Below are 22637 nucleotides of genomic sequence, written 5' to 3'. Positions count from 1 at the left end.
AGTGGCAAACCACCACACTCTTTGGCCACAGTTTGGGCTAGCTCAACGATCTCATGATCACTCTCAAGAGTTTCTTGCCCTACTTTTTCTCGAAACAGCTCCCAAGCATCCTCTTCTGATAAGCATGCCACTTCAAACTTCCTGTGACTTTCCATGCTACCACACACATCAATGAAACGGGTCGTGAATACGACTTTTGATGTAGTATTTTGTGGGCTGGGAAGTGGAATGCCCACTTCTGTTAAATCAACCCGCTCCCATATATCATCTAGCAACAATACAAATCTCTTCTCTCGTAATCTCCGCAAGATGTCTACAGCTTTCTCCTCAACACTTTTATTCTTCCATGAATCATCAGACAGACCTATCTTCTTCCCAATATCGTCTTGAATTTTTTCAAGCCGCAGGTCTTTTGAAACTACGACCCAAATCACACAATCAAAGTTGTTTTGACTCTCAAGAAATTTATTGTTGATACGGGTCAATAGTGTGGTTTTACCAACACCGCCCATACCATATAGGCCAATGATTCCCACTGATTCTTCTACTACAAGACATCTCCAAACTTGTTCAAGCTGTGATTGCAAGCCTACTATTGTTGGCTCAATGGGTCTTTTATCTGCTACAGGTTCCGGAGCTCTCTCGGGCACCACCTCAGTAGCCACCGCCTCAAAAACTCCCTCGGCGATTAAAGTCTTCACATCTTGTAGCTTTTTAGCCACTTGTTTTCCGAACTTGTAGCTTGACCTGCAGTTCTTGGAACAGTAGCCTCCAACACATAATTTGCCAATTTCTTCAGAGCCGTCTGTGATAAGTTCATCGGCTCCAGTTTTAACAGCATCCACCCTCGAAACCCATTGTTGCACTCCTTCCCGCCTTCTCATTTGTTGCCGTTCAGCATTGACAACCCTCATCATCACATCGTTCTTTGCTGCGATTAGTCTTCCCAGTTCAGTCTCCAAGGCATCAAGATTATCTTGGAGTTTGCTTATGTATGCTGCTTCTCCAAGAAAGCAATCCAAGCAACGATTGAAAAGAGCACCATCGCATGTGATCTGAAAAATGCTACACATCTTTGGAATTTTGTTAAGAAAGAAAATTGATTGAGTTTGATAAACTGAAGCTGCTGTGGGCTTTGGAAGAGAAATTTTAGTAATGACCTCTGTTCGTTATACGGCAAAAATTTTAAAAAGATTTATTCGGCACGTCTGATTCGGGCCCCACTGTAATTGCAGCATCGCACATTCACACTTGCAAACATGAGCCGCTAACTTTGAATAATGATTAATGACCCGATTGTAATTACCAAAAACTAGTTTTGAAAAATAATAAAACAAGATTTTGAAAAGGATTATTCGATTCTTGACTAGTTTTTACTTGTCTTTAATAAAAAGAGCCTAATCTGTCTCACTTGTATTCAAAAGAATCCACTTTACCTTTCAAAAAAAAAAAAGAATCCACTTTAATTTGTAATTTATCGAAAAAATCTATTTTAATTTGTAGTTTAGTAAAAGAAACCAGCTGGTTGTTTTGTCACTTTTGATTTTGTGGAATATGACCTAGTTTTTTCTTGTTAGCATTAATTTTTAATAAAATATAAGCAATTTCAAGGCCATCAACGTTAAAAGTGAAAAACAATTAAGCATTTTAAAACTTTTCTGACCGACGTTTCAAGGTTAAAGGCTGATCTGATCATGATAATTGCTGAAAAGACTAAAATACCCATCGAAATTTCTTCTCTGTACATTTTTAATTGACATATTATTTAAATCAATAATATTAAATAAAGCTTCTCCACCGTGGTTCACATCTACCCTAAATATTTAGAGAATTGATCATGTAAATTTTTAAATTTTTAATAAAGATGTTAAGATTTTTTTATCATTATATTTTTTGAATAGTAATTAAAAATAATTTTAATTTTTTAATAAATAGAAAATAATATATATAATTTAATCTATCTAATAGATTAGTAATATTAATTTTTTAATATTTGAAGTAATTTCAAAAATATAATTATTAATTTATCATAAATAAATCTTTAATTTTAAAATGGTATTTTAAATTAATAAACTATGAATATCTCACATATTTTATTAAATTTATTTTATATAATACTTAAAATACTCTAAATTTTCTATATATTCATTTTAATAGTACGTTTTTATTTATTATAAAATTTACTTTAATATAATAAAATATATCTAATGGATCATAAAATACTAAAAATTATTTTAAATATTGATATTATTTTAAAATAGATATTATTTATATTTCTGCAAGATCTTCTCTACACTTTCTAACTCTTTTGTTATTATTATATTCTTATTTATGCCATAATATGTCTTAAATTTAAGGAGTTTAGATAAACACAAAAATTAGTGCACACTGCAATATAATGGTCCCCTAATTTAATCCCAAATTAAATTAGCGACATTAGCTGCGGCTCCACATTTGAAAATGAAAAGTATGCTCTTCAATTATTAAGAGCATGAAAGGGAATGCAGAAAAAAAAAAAAACAATTATTAAGAGCATGACCTGGAAGATTGTGAATGAGCACTTGCACAGTTGATAATTGTAGGGGCCACCAATTTATAACAATTTGAAAAAGACTATACAATTTGTAGTTTAAAAAAATAATCCAGTTGGTTGTTTTGTCACTTTTGCTTTTGTGGAATATGATCTTGCTTTTTCTTGTTAGGACTAATTTGTAATAAAATATAAGGCCGCTAACGTTAAAAGTAAAAGAAATCAAGGCATTTTAAAACTTTTCTTACCAACATTACAAGAGGAAGGGCTAATCATGATAATTGTAAAAGACTAATATACCCACCGAAATTTCTTCTCTCTACATTTTTAATTGAGATATTATTATTTAAATCATTAATATTAAATAAAGCTTCACCACCATGGTTTATATATATATATATATATGAGAAAATGACAGTTACACTTTAAATATTTATAGAACGGTCATGTAAATTTTTAAATTTTTAATAAAGACATTAAATGTTTTCTAATTATAATATCCTTTAAATAGTAATTAAAAAGATTGACTTTACATTTTTTTAATAAATATAAAACAATATAAATAATTTTTTCTATCTAATAGACTAGTAATATAATTCTAGTAATGACCTCTGTTAGTTATAGTGGAAAAAATTTAAACGAATTTAGTGCACACTTAACCTTTATACCACTTATACTAATTAAGTTAGAACAATAATTTCTATAACTATTATCTCTTCAAGTTAATAAAATTAGATTGCGTTTGATATAACTTTTCAAATAAAATTTATTTTAAGTTAGTTTAGTCTTAACATTATGATAATAGAGATATAGTGTAATTGGAAGTATGTTAGTCTCTTTCTTTGCAAACATTATAAATTACTTAATTTCTCCAATTTCATAGTCAACTTTGCAAAAAATAGTTTGTAACCTAAACTGCGTGTAGTAATTTTTTTAAAAAATATTAATTCATGCATTGAAATTTGATTCAAGACCCACAATTTATGACAAGCCTTCATCTTAACTCAGTGAGGGCCGTTCAAACGAAAACATTCTCGAGCCTTTGCAACTTCGACACAGCAGAACTTTAACTCTTCCAAATTTCCACAACTCGAAAAACCTAGTTTTTCAAGATGCTTCAACTCTGCCAAGGCAAATGACTTTGGATCATCACAGTCTAGAAGCTCCAAGCATTGTGTACGGCTTTGAAACTTTTGGGAGCTCATAAGTTTTTGGACGGCAGAAAAACTTTTCAAGATGATGCTTAATACATTTAAACGTTTTAAACTAAGCAACTCCCAAACCAAGAATTCATTACCACTAAATAGAACGCTATTTTCTGGTATTTGAACAAGATAACCACAACTGAATATTCGCAGAACATGTAGCATCAAAAAGTAACAAATCAGTTGCTTCGGAATTGTAGAGAGATAATTTGTGTACTCCGGTTCAAACACTTAAGATTTACCAAGGCTTTTAGCTCTTCTGGCAACTCAGTGACGGGAGCATCTGAAAGACTAAGGTATTGTAGTGAAAACAATTTCGAAACCGCTGTTTGGATAAAATTTCAACGAAGAGAATGAAGAAAACTGATGAGTAGAATACAAAGAATTTGCTTCTGGGCTTAGCAAAAGACAAGATGTTTCGATTTCTATACTACAACATTCATAAGCAAATGCACATAGTTGAATCAACCAAATCAGGGAGAAAATACAATACTTAATTTGAATTGCAAGCACGACTAACTACTTTGCAATTCAGCTCTGACTTGAATTTTTTAATAGGGAATCATTCGCATCAAAATGCTTAATTGATTTACGACAAACGATTAAGGCAATTGATAGTGACATATAATCAAACCTTCATAATCTTCATAGTATAATATTAAAACAAGCGTAGAATAATCATTTCATGTTTCTAGGATTTCTCTTTAAATAAGAAACAATAAGTAATGATAATAATTTTAGGCAAAAGTTTCAAAATCATAGCTGTCAACATTTCTACATATTTCCTACATTTTTCTAAAAACATAAATAATTGAATTAAAAAAAAATGATCTGAAAACTAACCACCGGGGCAACTTCAATGCCACCTTGGTTTCTCTGGTATCCTAGAACTGTACATGGCTCTGAAGAATGAAAAGAAGGTAACAGTACAAAATCCGCCATCTGGACAACTAATAAATCATGCAAATCAGCGACAAAGCTGGCACGGTGGCTCCCATCATCAAGAATCGTTTAGTAATGGCGTTTCAATTATACAGAGATAGCTCATCATACCTTTGCTTTGCTCCTGCTCAAGTGAAAGGGGCGGTATTTCGTACTGTTGTCAATGGAAATAACATTTGTGCCACAAAAGTTTTGAGAAATAACGCAAAGAAGGTAGTTTATAATTACTTTTCAAACAGGTTATCTTTTATTAGTAGAAGTGGCAATTTGGGTTTTCTGTGCTGTGTTGTCTTCTTATCATGTCAAAATTATCTCAAGAATCTCAATTCTTACAGAAATCCATTTATTATTGTGTCACCTATTTAATAAAATTATAATTTTTTCTTCATTAAAATAACATTTTAATGTGTTTTTATTATATTCTTTTAGAAATTATGTAGTATCGCTCCTACAAAACATGACAAATGTAACACATATCTAATTGACTAATATATAATTTAATATTAATTGATTAATTAATCATTTGTAAAACAAGTTATCATATTAGCACGCTTATGATAAATCGTTACAATTCTTATCCCAATTGTTTAATTTAAACAATTCATCAAAAATGATTTAGTAAAAATCATTTCTGCATAACATTCTTGAGAAAAAGAAATTGAGTTCAGAATTGAAAAACAAAGAATATTTGGATTTGAATTCACATCCAACTCAAACGAAACAGCGAAATTCAACCAAAATCAGGAACCAAATCTCAAAATAACATGTCAACTTTGTTTGAAAATTTTACCAAAGCTTCGTAATTATTAAGAATTTAAGATGAATAGCAATTGCTGCATGGCTTTGTACAGAGTAGCGACCGCCTTCTCGTTTGCTTCCAGCTTATTGATTACAGATCCTTAATCAGCATCCAAGCATTCACTATTTTGGTGGACTATTATCAATACCCCAAATAAAAATCCTTGAACAAAGGATTTGGTTATCCTTAGAACAGAAGAATTTATAAAGTGTATTTAGTACACCATAGAAAATCAAATATCCAAAAAAATTTTATTTTCATTTGATTTTCTGTAAAGAGGGCTAGCATACTTAATATTTTCTCTGTTGTGATTCTATTCATTCTGGGAGTGCGAATTTCAGTCTAATTATATTCTTTTACGGCAACTAAACAAAATTATGTGAGCATTAATTGAATTCACATATTCAAGCATCAATTTGAAAAACAGAGCAAAATTCGATGACAAAAAGTAAAAAAGCCAGAGCATCAATTCGACCCAAAAAAAAAAAAAAAGAGGAAAAAGAAATGGCAGTGCCGGCAAATTTATAAAGCGTTACTTCCATATAATTCAACATTTAATTGTGATTTGCAGGAGACAAAAAACGAAACTGAAATAAAAACGGAGAACAAAAGACGTAGTCTTTTGCACGAAGCAAACGACGAGAAAATGTATAAGAGTTAATCAAAAAGAGATTGGAAACAGGAACGAAAAGCAATTTGAGTGGCTTCATCCTCCCATTGAAGTCGGTTCCACCAGTCTTCTTCTCCACGAATAACAAATTTACGCTCCTTTGCACTGTTGGAATCGAGTGGAAGCTTTTTAAGATTACGGCAATAACCCACAGATATTTCTTTCAGATGAGTGAAAGGCAATGGCTTCCAGAAGATGCTCTTCAAATGTGGCAAATCTTCTAAATCAAGCATTTGGAGATTTTCAAAAGGGCTTATATGTCCCATCATCTCAGGAGTCTCAGCAAATTTTCCGACGCTGATTATTTCTTCCATAGCATCGCAACGGTCTAGATCGAGAGACTTGAGGTTTGGAGCAAAAACGAGGAATGTCAAATCTTTCAACTTCTGGCAGCTATGTATAGTAACACGGTGAAGGCTGCGGAAAACAAAAGGTTCCCGCCTTTTTTGTACTATTTCTTTACAATCAATCTTCAATTCTTCCAACTCCTTAGCCCTATCACTCCATAATTCATTGAGGTGCTTTAGATCTGCAAAAGCCGTAGCATCAATAATCGACATTGTATCTCCGGCCAATTGGAGGAGAAGAGATCGAATACAACTTTTTAACTTATTTGAGCTCAAAAAAATTTGGAGAGCATGATGACATCCCAAGGTCAACTCCAATACCTCTAAATATTTCAGACCGACCAATTCCTGTACTAAAACTTCACCCCCACCAAATAAAACGCTGTCTTCTGATGCTTCATCAAAACGTGCAAAGCCAGTAGCGAACATTCTCAGCACACGTAACCTTGAAAATTTTGATATTAGTTGCCATGGAATTTTATTTAACTCAAATGTCCACCTCAAATTCAAACATTTCAGATTTACCAACAACTTCAACTCTTCTGGTAACTCTTCTATGCTGGTATGTGAAATATCAAGAAGTTGTAGTGAACCCAACTTTGACATCGCCAAAGGTAATTTCGAAACTGGCCAATCCACACAGTTTGACATCTTCAAAACTTTGAGAGAAGGCATAAATTGAAAGAAGCCATCCGTGATCATCCTCAAATTATCATTAGAGGCAAGAAATAGAGTATGGAGATGAGGGCATGAAGGAACCTCTGACAGAGTTTTAAAATGGTTTTGCATCAATGACAATCTTCTCACATTTTCCCATTCTTTAACAGCCGGTTCCTCTTTTAATCCAGCACCTGCACGAACCAAAAAGTTTCTCTTCTCCTTCTCAATTTCACTGGTTATCCATAGAGCCATATCACGAATAACGTCATGCATTTTTACTTTATCATCTTCTAACTCTTCTAATAAACATGCATGAACAAGAGTGCCCACAATGTAGTATCCTTGGTTTTCTGCACTAAACCTGTCAGATTCCTCTAAGAATCCCTCACCAATCCAACAATCAATCAAATCCCATTTAAGAATTCCATAATCTTCGGGATATAAACAACAATATAAGAAACAAGATCTAATAGTCTCATTCTGCAAACTATCATAGCTAAACTTTAAAAGAGGATACACCTCTTTTCCCAAACCTGCAAACTCAGAAGCTGATGTTCTTAGCACATCAATTGCATGACTCCACTCCTCGGCTGTCTTTTTGAAGGCCATAGCTCGACCAATAGTAATAAGTGCGAGTGGCAAACCACCACACTCTTTGGCCACAGTCTGGGCTAGCTCAACGATATCATGATGACTTCCAAGAGTTTCTTCCCCAACTTTTTTTCGAAACAGTTCCCAAGCATCCTTTTCTGATAAGCATGCTACTTTGAACTTCCTGTCAGCTTCCATGCTACCACAAACATCGATCAAACGGGTTGTGAATACGACTTTTGAGGTAGTATTTTGTGGTCCTGGAAGTGGAACGCCCACTTTTGTTAAATCAACCCGCTCCCATATATCATCTAACAGCAATACAATTCTCTTCTCTCTTAAACTCCGGAAGATGTCGAGAGCTTTCTCCTCTACACTTTTACTCTTCCATGAATCATCAACCAAACCGATCTTTTTCCCAATATTTTCTTGAATTTTTTCAAGTCGCAGGTCTTTTGAAACTACTACCCAAATCACACAATCAAAGTTGGTTGGACTCTCGAGAAATTTATTGTTGATATGGGTCAATAGTGTAGTTTTACCAACACCGCCCATACCATATAGGCCAATGATTCCCGCTGATTCTTCTGCAAGACATCTCCAGACTTGTTCAAGTTGTGATTGCAAGCCTACTACTGTTCGCTCGGTAGGTCTTTCATCTGCTACAGGCTCCGGAGCTCTCTCAGGCACCACCTCGATAGCCACCGCCTCAAAAACTCCTTCGGCGATTAAAGTCTCCACATCTCGTAGCTTTTTAGCCACTTGTTTCCCGAACTTGTAGCTTGACGTGCAGTTCTTAGAACAGTAGCCTCCAACACATAATTTGTCAATTTCTTGAGAGCCGTCTCTGATAAGCTCATCAGCTTCAATTTTAACAGCATCCACCCTCGACACCCACCATTCCACTTGGCCTAGCCTTTTCATTTGTTGCCGTTCAGCATTGACAACCATCATCATCACATCGTTCTTTGCTGCGATTAGTCTTCCCAGTTCAGTCTCCAAGGCTGCAAGATTATCTTGGATGTTGCTTATGTATGCTGCTTTTCCAAGAAAGCAATCCAAGCAACGATTGAAAAAAGCGCCGTCGCATGTGATCTGAAAAACGCTACCCATCTTTGGAATTTTGTTAAGAGAGAAAATTGGTTGAGTTTGATTAACAGAAGCTGCTGTGGGCTGTGGAAGAGATATTTTCTCGTCAGCATTAATTAATTTGTTATAAGATAAAGCACTTTCAAGGCCGCTGACGTTAAAATGAAAAAACAATTAATGCATTTTTTTTTTTTTTTTTATAAGAACAATTAAAGCATTTGAAACCTTTCTGACAGACGTTTCAAGGCCAAGGGCTAACCATGATAATTGCTAAAAAGACTGAAATACCCACCGAAATTTGTTCTCTGTACATTTTTAATTGAGATATTATTTAAATCAATAATATTAAATGAAGCTTCTCCACCGAAGTTCATATATACCTTAAATATTTATAGAAATAGCATGTAAATTTTTAAATTTTTAATAAAAACGCTAAGATTTTTTTAATTATTATATCCTTTGAATAGTAATTAAAAAAATTGACTTTAAATTTTTTTAACAAATACAAAATAATATAAATAATTTTATCTGTCTAATAAATTAAAAATATTAAAAATTAATATTTAAAATAATTTTAAAAATATAATTATTAATTTATCATAAATGAATCTTTAGATTAAATAGCAGTTTACATTAATAAAATATATCTCACGTATTATACTAAAATTATTTTATATAATATTCAAAATACTCTAAGTTTTTTATATATTCATTTTAACAGTACGTTCATATTTATTGTAAAATTTATTTTAATATAATAAAATATGTCTAATAGATTGTAAAATATTAAATATATTTTAAATATTGAGATTAGTTTAAAATAGATATATTATATTTACTTTTGAAATATATTTTTATTTATTATAAAATATTAGATTCAAACTCTTTAAGTTAATTAGGAAAAAATGTATTATGACCAAAGAGAATTTTTAAGTCCTTTCCCTTAACCTTAGTTGTAGTTTTTATTTTTTTCTATATGAAATATTACTATAGCATTAATGGAACGTTTATTAAATGAAAATCGGAATGGACTGAAATCGAAATAAGCTGAAATCAAAATGGAGAATGAGAATTATAATAAGTTGTTTACTTAACTATAATAATCGAAATCAAAATGAGTTAAATTATTACAAATTGCTAAAAAGACATTAATTAACTATTGTTATAATTATTAATTTATATTTTAATTATTGTGATTATTTTTATTCAAAAAATTGTTATTATTAATAATTATTGTTAATCTTAATAACAATACAATAATATATTAATTAATTATAATATTTTTCATCATTAATAATAATAATAAAATAATCATCATCATCATCATTGGGGTTGGCAAAAAAGCCGGGCCGGATAAGGGTTTAGGAAACAATACCAAGCCAGGTTCAAGCCCTTTATTTTTTAAAAAAAATTATAAATTTAAATAATAATTTCAAATTTGAAAAAAAATGGAAAAATAAAAAAGTAAGCTTAAACTCCTAATTTGTATATCAATAATAAATCAAAAAGCTTAAAATTATAATAGTGAACTCTCTTTTAAGTGTTAATTAATTAAGAGGTATTTGAATTAAAGAATCCAATACAAAAAATTTGAATCTCTAAACTTTTATGGGAAAAGGACACAGACACCCCCAACGTTTAATAAAGGAACATAAAACCCCCTAATGTTTGAAAAAAGACATACAGACCCCAATTTCTTAACGAAACCGTTAGTTTTAACGGAAATTATAATTTTAACGTGTAATTATTGTTATATCCTTCTAGCATATAAAAAAAATTATTCATTATCTATTTTACCCATATATTATTAATAAAATTACGAATATATCCTCATTATCCAATTTCTCTATTAAATTTTTTGTCCATATAATAAAATTATTAATAATTTTTTATCAAATTCTCTTCAAGCCAAATAATTTTAATCCATTATTCAAGAATAAAAATAAATAAAATTAGTTATTAAGTTTCACAACATTGTTGACCATCTTTTATTGAGAAAAAAGAGCAATTACACTCCAAAAATCAGCAATATAACTCCTAGTGACAAGCTAACATTAAGCCAGCTCAGTTCATGTTTTCCACCTGATCCACGTTCGTATACATGTGTTGAAACATTCCCCGCACACAATTTTCGAAGTGGAAGTCCACACAGATATTCGTTGCCGATATAAGAGTCTGAATCAAAGGTAGCAAATTGACCTTGGGAAGGAGGAACTTCCCCGCTCAAGTTGTTAATTTGTTAATTTAGTAAAAAAATGAAAATTAAAGAGGGAAAAACTAGTTTAAGAGAAGTGAACCGTGGATTGAAGATGAACGAGCAGCATCCACGCGAACGAGCAGCAACGACGCACGAGCAGCAGCCACACGAACGAGCAGCAGCCAGACGCGGTCTCGATCGACGCAGCAGCGGCAGCGCGAGCAGATCCAGCGACTTGCGGCAGCGCGAGCAGATCCAGCGGCTTGCGGCAGCGCGAGCAGTTCCAGCGGCTGGACTTCCGGCAGGCCCCACAGTTCCAGCGACTTCCGGCAACCCCAGCAATTCCAGCAGTTTCCGGCGAATCGTGTGAGTGTGTCCGTTATGTCAAGATCTGGGAGGAGCAGTGTCAGTGCATGTGTGTTAAGCGTTTTGTTCGTGTGTGGGTTTTTGGTCAATTCATTTGTTATTAATATGCAATTACGATATTAACATTTGACTGATTTAACGAAATTGTTTCGGTTATTAAATGGGGTCTGTATGTCTTTTTTCAAATATTAGGGAGTTTTGTGTCCCTTTATTATACGTTGGGGGTGTATGTGTCATTTTTCCAACTTTTATTTACTTTATTTATTATTTTCTTTTAAAATATTTATTTTCTTTAACTCATTGTTGAAAGTTAAAATATACCTCAAAAGTCTAAATATAAACTTTATATTATTTTTCTGAATTTTTGTTCTCATGAAGTTATTCCCCTTTTTTTGTAAGACAACATTTCTTTCTGGTTTGCACGAGAAGAGAAGAATCCGTGTTCAGAATTAAGAAAAACAAAACACAAAAATTTGAATTCATATCATACAAATATAGAACAAGCAAACTGAGCCTTTGGGTTGTCAAAACTTTGCAAGATTTTGAAGATAAAAAATCTAATGGAACAGAACCAAGATTTTCTATAAATAGGAGTGCAAGTAACACCGTCTTGATAATCACTATTCAATTCATGTGTTCTGTGTTATTTAATTCAACGCTAATATTTATATTTCTGCAAGATCTTCACTATACTTTTTAATTCCTTTGTTATTATTATATTCTTATTTACGCCATAATCTGTCTTAAATTTAAGGAGTTTAGATAAATATAAAAGTTAGTGTTCCCCTAATTTAATCCCAAATTAAAATAGCAACATTAACTGCGGCTCCACATTTGAAAAGTATACATGTTATGAACAACCTGTCTTCAATTATTAAGAACATGAAAGGGAATGCAGAAAAAAAAAAAACAACGAATGACGATTTTTTCCTGATTGGCACTTGCAAACTTCCAGTTAAATTTCCAAGGGGCCACCAATTTATAAATATCGGAAACAATAGTGATCATTGAGGGAGTTGGCTAAGTTACAGATTCTGTAACTTACAGATCCAACTGTAGCCAACTCCTATTGCCTGCATTTGCACGGTTTTTCTCTCTCCTCAGAACACGTGTGCTGCTTCCCATTTGGTGTGTACGTTACAGAATCTGTAATGTAGATTGGTCCGATTGAGGATTGTGCATGACGACTTTTCTCTGATTGGCACTTGCAGTTAACTTTCCAAGGGGCCACCAATAATAATAATAAAAAAAATTGTCATCATCATTGGAGATATCATTATCGGCGACAATTGCCGCTATTGGATAGCCAACGGTGAAGATGAAGTTAGCGTTGTCAATAATTCTTATTCACCAATTCAAAAAATAAATACACTATGAATGTCTAAATCATTTAGCTCGCTTTTTTCCTATAAAATCAATTTGCATAGAGATTCCATTAATAATTAATATTCTTTATCTTTTTTTTTCAACCTTATAATAATCATCATCTATGTTTTTAGCTGTAAAAGAAGCCATTCATCTGACTCTTTCCCTACTAAAATCAATTTGCATAAAGGTTTCATTAATCATTAATATTCTTTATCTTTTTTTTTCATCCTTATAATAATCATCATCTCTGTTTCCAGACGTAAAAGAAACCAATTTCTAAAGCTATACAATATATATGTTCCTTTCTCTGTGATGATTCTAATAATGCAAAAGTGCAATATATTTGACTTTAAAATTTTCTAATAAATGCAAACCTAATTATAGGTTAATAATATTTAAATATTTTAAAATGAAGATAATATATTTATACTTATTGTAAAGATTTTAAAAAATCTATGGGTTAAATAATTTTTATAATAATAAAAAAATCTCACTATTAATATATTGAAATTGTTTTACATTCAAAATTCTTTAAATTTTTGTAAATTTATTTTAATATTATGTTCCTATATCATAGAAATATATTAATTTAATAAAATATGTTAAATAGATTGTAAAACAGGACTCACATATGTTGCAACAATTGCAACATACCACACTTTTTGTCTTCATTTAAAACTTTCGTTGGATATAAAGTGAGTTCATCAAACGGTTGAGATGAGTTAGTGGATAATTAAAGTAACCGGTTGCATAGAGAGATTGCGGAAAACTATATCAAATAAGTAAAGATCCAATACAGTACAAGTTCTTTTTTTTATTTGTTTTAAGCGGCCATCATTGAAATCTTATCCAGAACCTCAAATGATACAGTATCAACAAGTAATTGGGATTCCTAAACTTCAGGTTAGTAGCATCTTTGGTAGCATTCTCAAGCTACTTCCCGAACTAAAACCTTTGCAAATTAGCAAACGCCGGCTGCCTTAACACAGGGACATGTGAGAATTCAAAAACTTATAATCCCCAACAGCCTTCGTGCCTAAATGTGCTCCATTATAATCCTTAAATTTCAACATAACCTGTATTGCCCCGAGATTCATTTGATCCATCACAACAAGAAACACATGTTTCCAAGGCTCCTTCGAGTTCTTAACAGCTAAATTCACCAATCACCACCACCGAAGCTGCAAGCATATTACCTAGAAAAAATAGCATTATGATAAAGTTTGGGATCCTCGAATTCTGCATGTGTGGGCTTCCCTTCTTCATTATAGTTCTCCGGATGAACAATTCGCTCTTTCATCAACCTCATGGCCAAACAATGCAAACTCTAAGGCATCGATTTCGCAGCAATCAAACTCAAAAATGCTCCTTGCTTTTTCGCCTTAGTCAATTGTTCATTCATAGTAAAAATAGTGTCTTTTAACTTCTAAATCTTCAATTGATTATCAAAAGACTCTTTGGCCTCCGCAATTATATAGCCAGTCAAGTTGATTCTCTTTTTTACTTCCTTTTCGAACTGTCTCAATATTGATTCATTAATTGTGAGAGAATCGGACTCCATTGCAGCCCGATATGTAGGGTTTAGTAATAAGATCCGTGTAATTTCTGGAGAGATCAATGAAGATTCTAACAAGCTTCGAGTTCTCAAGGTTGAATTCAAACCAAGGCTTCAAAGGATCTGATTTCAGCGCCAATACGGATCTCGAATAGATCCGAGTTCGTACAAGCCTGAATTCAAACCCTAAATGAATCACAAAAACAAACATTCCGTCAAAAACTCAAAACCATCTCATCACGGCGCCCCAACCTCCCACCCGTTTTCTTTTTTGTTTTTTTGGCTTTCTACTAGAAAAAAAAAAAAAAAAAACGGACTAAGACAAATGAAAATTGTTAATGGCATTTCCTGGTTTGTAATTGTATTTGTCATGCTGTAAACATCGCGAGAGTGAGAAAAGTGAAGAGTAGAGAGGAAGTGAAGAAGAGGAAGATCGTGAGTGTAATTTCCCAATTGCTGCCTGCAGATCGATTTGAGATGAAATCAAATTCCATTGTTGGCATACTAAGAAACTTCCTGACCGTACGCTTCCCCAAATGATATTAAATTAATATGCAACCGGCTCCAACGGTTGCAAGTTGTTGCTTCAAATATTCAGAAAAATAATTTAAGCCGATAGATTAAGCTCTAAATCATCCAATTATTACATTGGATAAGAACAAAAACTGTGGTACTATACCACTATTGTAACATAGGTGGATCCTGTAAAACATAACTATTTTTTTAGATTGAAATTATTTAAAATGTATATATTATCACGTATATTTTAATATTATATTTTTATTTATTATAAAATATTTAATTTAATTTTTTTTTACTTGAGAGAGCTAAAAGATATTATTTATCAAAAGAAGATCTCCGTCCCTTATTGAAATCTTAAAAATCTATATGACAATTTTTTCAAATATTGGGATATAGCTGTCCTTTTCTCTAAGATTTAAATTTCCTTCTATCCTAATCCAAGTCATGTATTTGTGCTTTCTCTTCATTTATTTTGCACTTTTGACACGTAGCTAGGCAGGATTTGGTGCTGCAAATCCTGCACCGACACTAACCTATACTTCTAATTAAGAATTGTGTTAATGAGGTTTAACAAAAAAATTTACCTCTAGTAAGAAATAATAACAATAATTTTGACCAAAATTATTGACAACACAATGGAGATTCCACTAAAGAGAAAATATTACAACATCAAGTTCATTTCAATTTACAATCATCTTTTACAGCAAACAGCTGGAAAAATCACTAAAAGCACATCGACAGACACCGATAAACTAATGCACTTAGATATCTTCTAACAATACATCCATTAAATGAATACATAATCAAATAAAGCTGTCAGAAATATCATTTGCTCTTTCATAACATTTTTCACTAGGCTTGACTTCTCCAACTAATGCACAACAACAAAATGTACCTTTTTGAGACTAACAAGTTTGCCCTCGAAAGTGACAGATTGCTTTTCTTCTTTTTTAGAATATCTTTTGCTTGCATCTCTTCTAAATTAATCAATATCTCTATTTTCAGAGTTTTACTTCGACTCTAACGTATGTTTCACTTGTAAATTTTTTGTTACGTATTTTGATCATCTTGTTATATTTTCATCTCTTCCATGATTTGTCTTAAATATTCAGGAGCTTAAAGAAAAGAAATTCACGTGCATGTGTAAAAAAGAAAAAAATAATAAAAATATAACAAAAAAAATTGTAGTGTTGAAATGTAAAGTATACGAGATGACCAATTTCAAATAAAATAAAAACCAGGGACACTTGCTTTGTCCTTTTTAGCCTTTCACAATAAAAAAGTAAAATATTACTCTCTCATAAAATAACAATCTTTAAAGTATTTTAAACAATTATAAACATCATTTTATTTTATTTTTATTAAAAAGATAAGAAAAAAGTCACCAACATAACCTATATTTCTTTTATCTTTTAAATAAAATTAAGATTGGCTGAGGTTTATAATAATTTAATAGAATATTATCATTTCATAATAGAGATTATCTGAATTTTACCTAAAGTAAAAGCGATGAGCCACTTGTTTTCAATAATTAAAATGATGAATGGATATAAAATGAATGCATTAGCTGGCCACCAAATGTCCTTAGCAGTAAGTGCATTCCCTATTTCAGTTGGAACCTTTTACAAAATGTTTGCCGGTGAACTTTTCCATATTCTAAGTTTGCATCTCTAAACAAAATTCAAAATGACCACAGAATATATAATTGAAACATTGATTCACATCACTCTCATATAGAACAACTAAGAAAAATACTTTGTGACTGTCTCTTCAAGACAAAATTTAATAAACAAAAAACTGGCTCACTTTGTCAAGCAACAGTAAGCAAGCATTAAGACCAGCAATAGAAATACAGACCCTGATGATGTTGATGATGCAGATTCAAACCCTACAGATCTGCTCCAGAATCTCCCCATCCAGGCTGATGATGTTGATGATGCCCCCTTCAATCACTTGTCAGTTGATTTGAAAAACAGAAGCAATGCATCCTGAGTTGCTTGATCCTCCCATTGAAGTTGTTCCCACCGATTTTCCTTTCCCTTGATAAGAATTTTACCTTGGCCCGCCCTTTCAAAATCCAGCGTCAGCTTCTTAAGTTCTGGGCATTTAGATACAAAAAATCTACATACATCTGGGAAACGCAAGGCCTTCCCGTAAACGCTCTTCAAATTTGGTAGCTTCTTTAAGCAAACAACTTGGGCTATATTTGAATGCTAGGATTAAATATGGAATTGGACTAATTTTAGAATTAAATTTTTTTCTCATGTTTGATAAGTTTAGTTGGATTGAATTAAATTAAATTTTTATCAAAGCATTTAGGATAGAGAGATTGAGTACGACTTTGAAGTTTGTTGGAGCTCAAAAATCTTTTCAGAGCATGGGAACTTGTTAGGATGATGGTCGACACATCTAAATGTCTCTCAAACCAAACAACTCCACAATCAAAAGTTTACAGCCTTCAAATAAAACTCTATCTTCTGGTGTGGCTCATGATCAGAAGATGACCTCCCACAACCAAACATCTTCAAAACTTGTAACATCGTAAAACTGGATATCACTTGCCCTGGAATTGAATGAAGAAACCGTGCATACTCCAATTTCAAAAACTTTAGATTCACTACAAACTTTAACTCATTCGGCAACTCTCGTATGTTAGTCATTGATAAATTAAGATGTTGTAGGGAAACTAACTTTGAAATTATCAGTTAGAGAATGATTACATGACAAGTTCAAAACTCTTAGGGAATGCATAGATTGAAAGAAGTCATTATTGATCATCTCTAAATAATTATGTTGAAGCAACAAAGTTAGTGGATCGTGAGATGAAGGAATTTCTGATACCTTCTCAGTTTTGTTGCTCATCAAAGACACCCTTCTCAACCCTTCCCATTTCCAAATGTCTGGTACTTCAGTTAATCCTTGCACCTGCACGAACCAAAAAATTCTCTTTCTCCTTCTCAACTTCACATGCTATCCCTATCAAAAAAAAACTTCACATGCTATCCACAGAAGCATATCGCGTATCACATCATGCACTTTTACATAAAGTGGAGCCTCTTCTTCCAATAAACATAAAGGAACAAGAACACCAATAATGTAGTATCCTTGATTTCATATCTCAGAACTATTAGTTTCATCCAAAAGGCCCTCGCTTATCCAACAATGTATCAATTCCATTTTGCTAATTGGAAAGTCTTCCGGAAACAAACTACAGTATAACAGACTCGATCTAATTTTATCGCTACGTAAATTATCATAACTGAATTTCAAAAGAGGATATACTTATTTTTCCGTACCTAGAAATTCTGAGGTTGAGCTCCTTAGCACTTGGACAGAGTCGCCACATCTTCTCTAACCTTCTTGCAGAATAATTCCCATGCTTCTTCGTCATTTAAACACTCCACTTTAATCTTGTTGTGAGCTTCCATGAGGCCACAAATGTCAATAGAAGGAGTTGTGAAGATTATCTTGAAAGTAATTTTTGTGCTTGGAAGAGGGACACCAATTTTAATTAAATCAACCTGCTCCCATATATCATCCATCAGTAATACAAACTTCGTGTGCTCTCTCTTGAAAACTTCAGTTCTTCCATGACTCATCGAACAAGCCTTTTTTTTTCCCAAACTTTTCCCCGAAACTTCTGGGGTTGCAAATCTTGGCAGACAACCACCCAGATCGCAACATCAAAATTATTTGGACTATCAAGGAACTTGTTGATTTGAGTAAATATTTTCCAACTCCCCCATTGACATATAGGCCAATAATTCCAACCGATTCTTCTTCAAGGCATCTCCAGGCTTTCTCAAAAGTCGACAACATGCCCATTATTGTTGGCTCACAATTTATCTCCTCTGCTGCATCTTCTGGCACCCTCTCACCCACCAATTCAAATGATCCTTCACCCATTAAAGTCTCCACAACTCGCAGCATTGTAGCAGCTTCTATCCCACGGCTGTGGCTTCATTTGCAGTTCTTGAACTTTGAATTGGGCAGTGACTTGAACTTTGAATTGGGGAAATGATGTGCATCAAATTGATTTATTTGTTACAAATGATTGCCACAATTGAAAGAGATAGAAAAGATGATTCTAAGTGCTACAGTATTATTTTATTTTCTGCAATTTGAAATTTATTATTGATTGATTAACTGACAGGAAAATGATTCTCTGATTGTTGCAACCTACCAAATTATTTCCAATAAGAAATTTCTTAATTGTTGCAACATACGTCTAATCACCGCCTCGGATTTCTTAATACAAAAAACAATAATGATAAAAATATTATGCAAAGTTCCAAAATCATTGCTGGCAACATTTCTACATATTTCTTAAATTTTACAAAAAAATTCATAAATAAAAATAAATGAACAGTAACCATTGGAGCAACTTCAATTATACAGATGACTTTGCATGTGTTGTTCCATATTTGTTATTCACACATCTAAATTAGTGTGTATATTTGCATGTTTAATATATAAGAAAGAATAGTAAGGATCTCAATGGTTTTTTCCAAAAAAATGAAAAACAAAAGGTTTTTGAGATTTTGATATTCATCGAACACATTCTTGTGTATACTGCCAGTCTTGTTTCTGCTATTAGAGAATCAACGAACGGGAAGCTTTTGGTCAATCAAATTTTCAACCTCGAAGGTTGCTGAGTCGCTCGAACATCACAAATAACATCACCGTGGCAAGACCCTGATCCCATATCGTACTAAAATTTCTTTGGCCCTTCTAATTTATCAATGTAAGGCATGTTTCGTTTGAATTTTATCTTCTCCATTAATTTTTTGCCCATTGATTGCAAAGTGTCTGTCGAAATGTGTAAACGAGTTTATGTGTCATTTTTCAATTCTTGTTCGGGTTTGATTATATTAATGCTCGTTACGTTTCAGGAGTTTGATTTCAGTTTTTGAAATTAATTTAGAAAATGGGTATCTTTGTAGAAGTAGTTTTATCATTTATGAGCCCTTGTTGAAGAGCATAAAGCATTGGGGCTTGATTTAAGAAATTTGTTTTAGCTTACAACTAAAGCTTAATCTTCCTTAATTAAGAGATTATTAGAGTAAATTAGGAGAAGATTGAATTGTGCATTTAACATTGAAAAACATTGTACTATTGAGGTTTTTTTTTAAAAAAAAATGATGAAACATCTTAAAATGCTTTGCTTTAGCTCTAGTTCAAAAAGATTGAGATGGGGTTTTATCATTTATGATTGTATTTTAAGTTCATCAATTGGTGAAAAATGAAGAAAAAAATAATGAGAACCAAATTCTTTGGGGTGACCTCAAGTTTTGGGTTTTAATAGATTCCTTATTTCGTAAACCTTATAGAAATAAGTTCCTCTGCTGTTGTTTTTTTCCCACTCCCGCTTCCTTTTTTTGTTTCAATGTAAATGAATATGAGATGTGATGTGTAAAAAAAGGAGTTGATTTTGTTTGATTTATATCATGGGCTGTCAGTTTAAAATAAATTTTTTGTGTCTCGTTTATGTTCATTGTCTTATCATTGAAGGAAAGCTGTAGATACAAGGACTCAACAATTATCATAATCAGATTCAAGTTTTATGCTGTTTCAGGCCCTTCATTTGTCTGGTTAAGTTATTATGTGATTAAGTTTTCATTGATGATTTAATCTGTTCCTTGGTATGGTTTAAAAGAAGGTGTCGGGTTTAATCTGTTCCTTGGTATGATGTAAAAAGTCGTATTGGGTTTGGTGACTGAAATTTTGTCCCACATGATGTGTGCTCATTTGTACCAATACTTAATTCAAGCGTCTATGACATGTCTGTTTGTTCTCTGGCAGTTGCATGTTGGTAAAGCAGTGATGAAATACGACGCTTTGTGAAAGTAACTGTATGGTTATATTATCGTTCCTTACTGATTTTGCTTTTTCTCCTTAAAGCTCACTTCATTAAACATCTATTGTAGATGGATGAAGTTTCTCTGAATACTGAACCAGTAGGTGATGATGATGCTGATGATTTTGAGGTCGTAGGAGATTGTGCAATTACTGAATATGTTGGACAAACTGGGATAATCCAAAATCCATTGCCTCCTGCTGTTGGAATGGAGTTTGAGACATATGATGACGTTTATTACTTTTACAATTGCTATGCCAAGGAACAGGGTTTTGGTGTTAGAGTTAGCAATACATGGTACCGAAAGAGTAGAGAAAAGTATAGAGGAAAGCTGAGCTGTAGTAGTGCAGGCTTCAAGAAGAAAAGCGAGGCAAACCGCCCAAGACCAGAAACAAGAACTGGCTGTCCAGCAATGATAAAGTTTAGGTTGATGGAAACCAAAAGGTGGAGAATCATTGAAGTTGAGCTTGACCATAACCACTTGTTAAGCCCAAGAAGCGGAAAGTTTTACAAGTCACATAAGCACATAGGTATTGGAACCAAAAGAATGTTGCACTTAGATGGTGCTGAAGAAGTTCAAAAAGTTAGACTGTTTCGAACTCTTATCATTGATACCAAGGGAAATGGTAATGTAGATGTTAGTGGAGTATTTGAAAATAATGTTAATAGCTCAAATCAATTGAAGCTTAAACCAGGAGATGCACAAGCTATCCAGAGTTTCTTTTGTCGTTGGCAGTTGACAGATCCAAACTTTTTTAATGTGGTGGATCTAAATGAAAAGGGATGCCTGAGAAACCTGCTCTGGACTGATACCAGGTCAAGAGTTGCGTATAGGTACTTTGGTGATGTAGTCTTAATTGATACTACGTGCTTGACAGAAAGATATAATGTGCCACTGGTTTCGTTCATTGGGGTGAATCATCATGGACAATCAGTGTTGTTGGGTTGTGGTTTACTTGCCAGTGAGACTATAGAATCATATACATGGCTGTTTAGGGCGTGGCTTACATGTATGTTAGGACGCTCTCTACAAACAATCATCACTGACCAATGTAGAATCTTGCAAATTGCTGTTGGCAATGTTTTCCCAAGAGCTTATCATTGCTTTTCATTGTCATGCATCATGCAAAAAATTCCAGAGAAACTCGAAGGATTGTTTGAATAAGAAGCTATTAGAGCTGCATTACATAGAGCAATTTATCACTGTCTCAGGCCTGAGGAATTTGAAGCAGCTTGGGAAGACATGATTCAACGTCATGGAATAAAGGATCACGGATGGATTCAAACGTTATATGAAGATCGTAAAGGGTGGGCTCCTGTTTATTTGAAGGAAGCTTATTTATCAGGAGTGTTTTCGTTCCTGCAGAATGAGGTTTCTACTTTATACTTTGAAGGATATCTTGATACGAATACTCCTTTGAAAGAATTCTTAGACAAGTATGATCAAGCACTGCGGGCGAATTATCAACTGGAAGCCTTGGCAGATATGGATTCAAGAAATTCAAGTTGTATCCAGAAACCAAGATGCTACTATGAATTTCAACTCTCAAAACTGTACACAAATGAAATGTTAAGGAAGTTTCAGACGGAGGTGGAGGCTATGTACTCTTGCTATAGCACAAAACATGTTAGTGCTGATGGACCTATAACATACATAGTGAAGGAAGAATTCGAGGTTGGTAGCAATGAGAAAGATTCAAGGGCTTTCATTGTTTTGTACAATGCCTCCGACTTAGAGGTGCTTTGTGTTTGTGGGTTGTTCAATTTCAGAGGATATTTATGCAGACACATTCTTTGTGTTCTAAGCCAGAGTGGCATGCAGGAGATCCCATCTCAGTACATTCTTTCTCGATGGAGAAAAGATGTTAAACGCTCTTATATTCTTGATCACAGCTGCAGTGGCATTGATATTAAAAATCCAGTGCACAGGTATGATGAT

General features: G+C 33.0%; 4 protein-coding genes and 1 pseudogene across 4 annotated transcripts in view; 2 read left to right on the top strand and 3 right to left on the bottom strand.

Moving 5' to 3' along the window:
• LOC18036252 (putative disease resistance protein At4g10780) overlaps positions 1–1123 on the bottom strand; it is a 2756-nt gene extending 1633 nt beyond the window's left edge. The window contains exon 1 of the mRNA XM_006427265.2: positions 6–1123. Within this exon, the coding sequence (XP_006427328.2) occupies positions 6–1073 (1068 nt within the window). The 5' untranslated portion in view covers positions 1074–1123. The remainder of the gene's footprint in view (positions 1–5) is intronic.
• The window catches only part of LOC18036129, a 63594-nt gene that overhangs the window by 15845 nt on the left and 25112 nt on the right, over positions 1–22637 (top strand). The window lies entirely within an intron of this gene.
• On the bottom strand, positions 6134–8857 carry LOC18036251 (probable disease resistance protein At5g63020). Its single transcript, XM_024181129.1, has one exon. It carries the CDS (start codon positions 8855–8857, stop codon positions 6134–6136), a length of 2724 nt encoding a protein of 907 aa, XP_024036897.1.
• LOC112096907 lies at positions 13599–14813 on the bottom strand (annotated as a pseudogene).
• Positions 20769–22637, top strand: part of LOC112096906 (protein FAR1-RELATED SEQUENCE 6-like) — a 6248-nt gene continuing 4379 nt past the window's right edge. Inside the window, exons 1-2 of the mRNA XM_024181128.1 lie at positions 20769–21853; positions 21911–22627. Of these exons, the coding sequence (XP_024036896.1) occupies positions 20769–21853; positions 21911–22627 (1802 nt within the window). The remainder of the gene's footprint in view (positions 21854–21910; positions 22628–22637) is intronic.

The sequence above is a fragment of the Citrus clementina genome, unplaced genomic scaffold (assembly GCF_000493195.1).
Source record: "Citrus clementina cultivar Clemenules unplaced genomic scaffold, Citrus_clementina_v1.0 scaffold_7, whole genome shotgun sequence".
Classification (NCBI taxonomy): domain Eukaryota; kingdom Viridiplantae; phylum Streptophyta; class Magnoliopsida; order Sapindales; family Rutaceae; genus Citrus; species Citrus x clementina.
The sequence above is the reverse complement of the archived record's forward strand: the minus strand, read 5'-3'. Positions and strand labels throughout refer to the sequence as shown.

What these genes read in the sequence shown, in the direction of transcription:
- LOC18036251 (XM_024181129.1), bottom strand. Translation starts at nt 8,857, where the DNA reads ATGGGTAGCGTTTTTCAGATCACATGCGACGGCGCTTTTTTCAATCGT.